Raw genomic sequence first — 8,346 nt, 5'->3', positions numbered from 1 at the left:
CGCCTTATCAGCTCGGCTAGAAATGCTCGTTCAGACCGAGCCAACTTTGGTCGATAGGGGAGACGTAATCGACCTGACCCAAGATACCGATCTTGGGATTACTTTGTCCAGTGGTGAGGCATACGGTGACCATGATGCCGAGCTGGAAGATCTCTTTGCATGACCGTGATCCATTCTCTTGTCCGTCGCTTTAACTTTGTTATTTTTTCTTTGCTTTGTAACCGAGCTAGAAGCCTCACATTTTGTAAGCATCTTTGTGTCAATGAAAATTTTCCATCTTTCTGTTCGGTTACTAAGTTTCGTCCGTAATGTCTCGCATTATTTTGACTGTACACCTAACCGAACTAATTGGCTCAGCCCTACACTACCCTGCTAACCTTCTTTAGCGTAGATCCTAATCTCGATTAAAGAGTGCAAAAAATGTTGGTAACACCTGCCAACCTTCTTTAGCCTAGATCCTCATCTCAGCTAAAGAATGCAAAAAATGTTGGTCAAACCTGTCAACCTTCTTTAGCCTAGATCCTCATCTCGGCTAAAGAGTGTAAAAAAATGTTCGTAAAAACTACCAACCTTCTTTAGCCTAGATCCTCATCTCGGCTAAAGAGTGCAAAAAAATGTTGGTAAAAACTGCCAACCTTCTTTAGCCTAGATCCTCATCTCGGCTAAAGAGTGCAAAAAATGTTGGTAAAAATTGCCAACCTTCTTTAGCCTAGATCCTCATCTCGGCTAAAGAATACAAAAAATATTGGTCAAACCTGCCAACCTTCTTTAGCCTAGATCCTCATCTTGACTAAAGAGTGCAAAAAATGTTGGAAAAAACTACCAACCTTCATTAGCCTAAATCATTATCTTGGCTAAAGAGTGCAAAAAATGTTGGTCAAACACGCCAACCTTCTTTAGCCTAGATCCTCATCTCAGCTAAAGAGTGCAAAAAGTGTTGGTCAAACATGCCAACCTTCTTTAGCCTAGATCCTTATCTCGGCCAAAGAGTGCAAAAAGTGTTGGTCAAACCTACCAACCTTCTTTAGCCTAGATCCTTATCTCGGTTAAAGAATGAAAAAAGTGTTGGTCAAACTTGCCAACCTTTTTAAGCCTAGATCTTTATCTCGGCTATAGAATGAAAATAGTGTTGGTCAAACCTGCCAACCTTTTTAATTGCCCCCCAGTCGAGCAATGAGTACGAATAATTTTACAAACAAAGGAAAGAATTGTTACAGAAAAAATGCCTACTTGTTTTATTAAATATCAAAAAGAAAAATTACAAGTGTTTAAGAAAAAGCTAAAAATAAAATACTTTAAGATTGACAGTGTTCCATAGCCTTGGAATAGCTCGGTCGTCCACATCTTCTAGGTGATATGCCCCTTTTCCTGCCAAACCAATCACTCTATACGGTCCTTCCCAATTAGGTCCTAATTTGCCATCTCCAGGTACCAAAGTGTTTCCCATAACTTTGTGCATTACCCAATCTTCAATCTTGAATTGCCTTGGGTGCACTGCTTTATTGTATTTCCTAGACAACTCCTGTTGATACGAGGTAATGTGTACTAATGACATTTCTCTTCTATCTTTTGCAAGGTCTAATTCTAGGGCTATGGCCTTTCCATTCAAGTCTGGATCAAAATTTTTGTTTCTAATGGTAGGGAAGCCAACTTCCAGAGGGATTACTGCTTCCATGCCATAAGCCAAGGAAAAAGGTGTTTCACTAGTTGACCGTCGAGGTGTAGTTCGGTAAGCCCGTAAGACGTGGGGAAGTTCCTCAAGCTATTTGTCTTTTGCTTTTTTCAGCCTCCTTTTCAAACCATCTAAGACTACCTTATTGGAAGCTTCAGCCTGGCCATTGGCTTAGAGGTACGCCGGCGTAGAGTTATAAAATTCTATCTTGTATTCTTCGCAAAAACCCTTAAATATTTTTCTATCAAACTGAGTATCGTTGTCAGATATCAAAGCCTTGGGAATTCCAAACTGGGTTATGATGTTCTTCCAGACAAACTTCTTGACGCCTTTTTCTTTGATGGATGCGAATGCCTCTGCCTCTACCCACTTTGTGAACTAGTCCATTGCTATGAGAAATAACTTCTTGTTGCCCGGCGCGGTTGGGAGTGATCTTACTATATCCAAGCCCAACATTGTGAAAGGCCAAGGGCTAGTTAAAGGTAGGAGCTCTCTAGCTGGTTGATGTATTTGATGTGTGAACTTCTGACATTTCTCATACTTCTTGACGTATTTCTCTACATCCTCTTGCATGTATGACCACTAATACCCTTGTGAAATAGCTCGATAGGCTAAGGATTGCCCTCCTTGATAACTCTCACACATGCCTTCGTGAATTTCAAACAAGAATGCCTCAACCTTGCTGGGATAGACACACATCAAGTATGGTCCTGTGAAGGACTTCTTGTACAACGCCAGGGATGAGGAAAGCCAAAACCACTGTGATTTGGCGCAAATTTTGTTGGCTTCCTTCTTTTCTTCAGATAAAATGTTGTCTTTTAAAAACACTATGATGGGGTCCATCTAGGAAGGACCTAGATCGGTGCAGTATGCTTCGACCGCTTCAGGCTCTTCAATACTTGGTCTTGGCAAGAAATCTATTAATAATGGGTGTGGGTTAGACGTATCTGCCATCGACGCAAAATCAGCCAGCTCATCTGCCTTACTATTTTCATCTCGACCAATTTGCTCTATCCTAACCATTTCAAATTTCATGATCTCCTTTCTGACCAACTCTTGGTACTTGGCCATTCTATCATCCTTTGCTTCGTAGTCGCCCGAAATTTGGTTGACTACAAGTTGGAAGTCACTGTATACCATTAGCTCAGTGGCCTCCGTGCAAAATGCTGACTTCAAACCAACTAGTAATGTTTCATACTTTGCCTCGTTATTGGATGCTGGAAATCCAAGGTTGATTTCCTGTTTAATGGTCAAGCCATCTGGTGAGATGAGAACTATGCCAAGTCCTACACCATGCATGTTGGATGCTCCATCTACGAAGAGCTTCCACATCTCTCCTACAAACAACTTCCAGCAAGTGGAGGGATCTGATGACGTCTTAGGATTAGGGGCGTTGATGATGCCTTCTTTCCTTTCTGTTGGGCCGAATGGTTTGCTACGCAGTTGAGCATCCTGCTGCGAGGGTTGAGCTGCAGCACTTTCCCCCATTCGCTTGGTTGCCTCGGTCAAGTCGATCGGGCAAACATGATGACTGCCTGGCGCAAACTCGACCACGAAGTCTGCCAAAGCTTGGGTCTTTATCGCAGTTCTTGATTGAAACTCAATGTCGAACTGCCCTAACTCCACAGCCCACTTCAAAATTCACCCAGAAAAGTCCGCCTTTTCAAACAAGGCTATTAAGGGGAAGGCCGTTAAGACGATCATGGTGTGGGCATGGAAGTAATGCGACAACTTTCTTGAAGCCATCATTAAAGCTAAGGCCAACTTCTCCAACGGCAAATACCTCGTTTCTGCGTCCAGTAACATTTTGCTAACATAAAAGATAGGCAGGTGCTGTACTCTTTCAGCTCGTATCAATACTGCGCTAATTGCATGCTGGGAAACTACCAAGTATAAAAAAAATTCCTCTCTTGATATTGGGGTTACCAAGAATGGCAGAGAAGTCATGTATTCTTTCAAGCTTTCCAGAGCACAGTCGCACTTTTCATCCCACTCAAACTTGGCCTTTAGTGCTTGGAAGAATAGTCGACATCTATCTGACAACCGACTTATGAAGCGATTTAGCGCGGCCGCTAGGCTAGTGAGATGCTGTACCTCCTTGACTATGTGGGGCCTCTCAAGATCTTGAATGGCTTTGATCTGAGATGGATCAGCTTCTATACTCCGGTTGGTTACTAGAAAGCCCAGAAATTTACCTAACCCTACGCTAAATGTGCATTTGGTTGCATTCAATCGCAAATTGTGGGCCTTTAAAATGTGAAAGATCTCAGCTAGGTCCTTGAGATGGTCTCCTTCATTCTTGCTCTTGACCACCATGTCGTCTATATATGTTTCCATTGTTCTACCTAACAATGGTTCGAACATTTTGGTGATCATTCATTGGAATGTTGGCTTCGCATTCTTTAGACCAAAGGGAATGACCTTGTAGCAATACAACTCCCTAGGGGTGGTAAAGGAGGTAACTTCCTGGTCCGGTTCATACATAGCGATCTGATGATATCCACAAAATGCATCAAGAAAACTAAGTCGGTTGTGACTTGCAATTAGGTCCACCAGTTGGTCTATAAATGGTAGAGAAAAGCTATCTTTAGGACATGCTTTGTTGACTGTCTTGTAGTCTACGCAAACGTGCCACTTGTCGTTTTTCTTGGGTACTACCACGATGTTGGAGATCCACCTGGGATAATGAACCTCGTTGATTGCCCCCGTTTCAAGTAGATTTCCTACTTCCTCAGCCACTACCTCGGTGTGGTGGAGTGCCGATCGATGAGTTCGTCGTATAATTGGCCTAGCAGTTGGGTGGACATTGAGTTGATGGCAGATGAAGTTAGGGTCAATGCTTGGTATGCCGTACAGTGTCCAGGCAAACACCTCGATGTTTGAGATCAAGAATTCCAAGTTTTCTATTCTCTCAAGGCTAGACAAAGATGAGCCTAGTAAAAAGAATTATTCTGGGACCTTCTCATTTATTCTGACCTCTACAAGATCTTCTACTGTCTTTTGCTCGGCTGTCTTGCTGACGTCCGCGAACAGCTCGTTGCTTTCTGGCTCCTCTACCATTTGTACAAACCCTTTGGCAACTCGACTATCGTTCACTGTCATGAAGCATTGTTTGGACATGATTTAGTCTCCTAAGACCTCCTCAATCATTCCAGCTTTGTTAGGGAATCGTATTACCTGGTGGTAAGTTGATACTACCGCTCGCATGGCATACAACCATGCTCTTCCCAATATTATGTTGTAAGTGAAAGTGACTTTCAATACCCAAAAGTCCACTTGTTTTGTCATTGTTCCAACTTTGACAGGCATAATTATCTTGCCAACCGGCCACTCTGGCATTTAGTTGAAGCTGACCAAGGGAGATGTCGCGGGTACTAGATCTTTGTATTCCAACTTGAGTTGCTTGAAGGTCTCATAGTATATTATCCCGCACGAGCTCCCTTGGTCAATCAAGATTCGTTTAATGTCAAAATTCTTGATGCGCAATGCAACTACTAACGCGTCATTGTGAGGGCTTTATAACCTTACTAAGTCCTTGTTAGAGAAGGTGATGAAGTTTATCGCATCTTGTTGGCACCCTATTTTTGACCGCCCTCAAGACTTGGGCGTTACTGATGGTTTACTTGGTGGAGAAAGGTGTGCAGGGGAAAAGTTCAGTTTCTTCGGCAAGGAGAGAGACAAATCTCAACTTCACAACCCATTTTGGACCAAAGCTATTTTGGATGGTTTTTAGACCTTAAAACCCTCTCTTTCAAAATATTTTTGAAATAAAGTTTCTACAATGTTCCGAGGCTCACATTTTGTCAAATGATGCGCTTTTCGATAAATCGAGCAAGGACAAAGTGAAAATGAATGAAAGAGAGATGAAATCTTTGAAAAATCTTTCAAAACGCCTTGTTTAGGGGTTTAGAGTTGAAGAAAAGAGGAGAAGAGAGAAGAAACCTACCTGAGGAAGAAGTTGGGTATGAATCACCAAGGGAGAGTCGAGCAGTCCTTGCCAAATCAGGTTTATCTGTCTGTGCACTTGGAGTTAAGCTATGAGGCCACCATCATTGGAAAGAAGACTTCCGGGGCTTCATTTTTCACTGAAGAATCTCCTCAGGCCGAGTCCGGGTGGGGGAGATATGATTGGTTGAAGTTGGGCATCATCCCGGTTGGACCGAAACTGAGCAACCTTCACCAAAACAAGTATAACTTTTTTCACAGTTGGAATTTTGATGCAAGGCTGGTTCCATTGGAAAGCTTACTTCCGGGGCTTCAATTTGGACAAAAGAATGACCTGAAAAGGAGTTCACAAGAAAGAGTTATGCCCGTTTGAAGTTGGACGTGCAGAGTAGATTTTTCCTGCCGACCAACTAGAACAGATGGCCGACCGACCAGTTAAAGTAGCCGGCCGACCAATTTTGCTAGCCGACGACCTTCCGGTGTATTCTACAGATTGAATGGATGCTAGTTGTGCTAGTTGGAGGGCACAGACTGGATCCTCCATACACGTGTATGGAGGATCTTTGCTCTTGGTTTGAAGCTTCTAAGAGAAGCTTTAGTCCCTTGGGTCTATAAAAGAAGGCTCCCCTCTCCTTTTCCAGGGTTCTAAAAATTCCAAAGGCTTGCAACTCTCTCTCTCTCTATATCTCTACACTTGAGCCTCCAAACCCTAGTTTTCTTGGACCATTTGCACTACAACCCTTAGCACCACACCTCTACCATCCATTCCAGCACTTTAGGACTGATTTGCAAGGGTTGAAGGTTCACCAACTTGGTCCAAAAGCTCCAGCTTTGTTGCTCTCCAAGGGTAAACACCTATTTCCCTTAAACTTGCATTTTTTTGCTCCATTGATTAGCCTTACTTGCAAGCATTTCTGGGCTTCAACATAAACTGTAAAGTGTCTTATTTTGAGCTCCTCTTAAAGTTTGATTAAGGAAACTTTTTTGTTTGAGGTCATCCACCTCCTTGTGTCTTCCATCTCTCTTTTAGGGCTAATTTTGCATCCTAGCTTAGCCTTACTTGCAAGCATTTTTGAGATTTTCCATGAACTAAAAAAAGTCTTATTTTGAGCCCCTCTTAAAGTTTTATTAAGGAAATTTTTCTGTTTGGGGTCATCTTCACCTTTGCATGCTTCATTTCCTCATGATTAGGGCTATGCATTAGAGCATTTGCATTGGCCTTGGTTTGGCCTCTTAGCCACTGAAATCCAGTGGATTTTCAGTGGCTTAGGTGTATTCTTGAGCCTTAAAATCAGAGGGGGGTGACCCCCTCTCTCCTTGTCTTGTTTGGTGGCCTTTTGGGCCTTCCAAAGGACCTCCTATTTGCAAGCTTCCAAGCTTTGTTTCTATCATTTTTCAGTAGGTTTTAGGACCTCCATAACTCATTTTCAAAGTTGGTTTTGCTATGCTAAGTATTCTTGATGCATGTGTAGAGTAACCCCTCTTGTAGCTTATCAAAGGAGCTCATCGTTCTTGCATGTGTAGACCTCATTTCAGTGGGTATTTAGGCATATTTTGACATGTTTTGTTCACTGTTTTTGGCTGGTTTGGTGAGATTTCATATGCTTCACATAGGTGTGGTATAAACCATGCTTACTAGCCAATCTTGCATATTGTTTTAGCCCTACATGTTAACACTTTTTGGCCATGCTTTAAACTAGTATTGTGCATATTTTGGGACTGCCTTGGCTCTGTCTTCGTGCTTCATGGTCAAATAATGCTTGCTTTGCATAGTTATAGTTCAATACATGTGCCTAGTTTTGAGTTTCGAGGGCCATTTCATGCATTGGGTGGCATATTTGCATGTTTCGGGACCATTGAGCATTATACTTCAGTGCTGGAACATATGCCATTGTATGCCATAATTCATCCTTTCAATGCCTTTGTGGAGTTGTGTTTTGTGCCTTAGACTCGGGGCCATTGCATTGTACATGTTTGAATGTATCTTGGTTGCCTCATTTTCATCACATGGCCACTGATTTTGGCATGCTTACAAGTTATCCATGTTAGTTTAAGTCCATCATCGCATGTTGTTGTATGCCATGTTTGTTTACATGTTTAGGTTGCGTGCCTAGTATACATTGCTCATTTGCATGTTCATGTTGCACACTTAGCCTCCATGCCTAGGTTGCATTTCGTTGAGCATGCATCCCTTGCCTCTTGATCAATCATGATAGGGGTTGGGGCCCTTTGATGTGTTTTGTGCTTGCATTTCATATCGAAGTTGCACACTTGGCTTTTGGGCCATCATGCATTAAAATGCGTGATTGATGGCTCGAGGGTCGAGGGCCATGCTCCCTTGAGTCCATTGCATGATAAGGGGTGTGGCCATGCTCACATTTGCTTGAAAATTCTATGCCATACACTGCTTGCCCTTTGCTGCTGTCAACTGCAGGATTCTACAGGAAGAAATGGCCGGCCGGCCACCTACAGTGCCGACCGACCATCGGTGGCTGGCCGGTGGTACAACATTTAGCCGATAAGCCCATCCCCATGGCCGGTGGTGCTTTGAATTGGCTGGTGATATTCCAGAGTGATCAGGAATCAGTTCAGAGGTGCCCCAAGAATTTTCACAGTCCTCAGAGGAGTAGGGCAGTGTTAACAGAGGCAACAATGCTATGGCAGCGAGTTTCCAGGCGAGACGAATCAAGCATGCATCATTCACGCATCCCGAGACGGGGCTGTGGCCA

General features: G+C 43.1%; 2 protein-coding genes across 2 annotated transcripts in view; one reads left to right on the top strand and one right to left on the bottom strand.

Annotated features, from left to right (window-relative positions):
* Positions 1 to 1,279: 1,279 nt before the first annotated feature.
* On the bottom strand, positions 1,280 to 1,675 carry LOC145814165 (uncharacterized). The gene has a single exon (XM_082910687.1). The coding sequence runs from the start codon at positions 1,673 to 1,675 to the stop codon at positions 1,280 to 1,282; it is 396 nt and encodes a 131-aa protein (XP_082766813.1).
* Positions 1,676 to 2,063: 388 nt separating this feature from the next.
* Positions 2,064 to 8,346, top strand: part of LOC145814164 (L-ascorbate oxidase homolog) — a 56,405-nt gene continuing 50,122 nt past the window's right edge. The window contains exon 1 of the mRNA XM_082910686.1: positions 2,064 to 2,154. Coding sequence (XP_082766812.1) covers positions 2,064 to 2,154 — 91 coding nt within the window. The remainder of the gene's footprint in view (positions 2,155 to 8,346) is intronic.

This window comes from Camellia sinensis, unplaced genomic scaffold (assembly GCF_055761805.1).
Source record: "Camellia sinensis isolate YWXY unplaced genomic scaffold, ASM5576180v1 Unanchor1, whole genome shotgun sequence".
NCBI lineage: Eukaryota > Viridiplantae > Streptophyta > Magnoliopsida > Ericales > Theaceae > Camellia > Camellia sinensis.
This window is presented reverse-complemented; position numbering and strand designations above follow the sequence as displayed.

Bases quoted from the DNA above. Each gene is read 5' to 3' on its own strand.
- LOC145814165 (XM_082910687.1), bottom strand. From the start codon at position 1,675: ATGGAAGCAGTAATCCCTCTGGAAGTTGGCTTCCCTACCATTAGAAAC.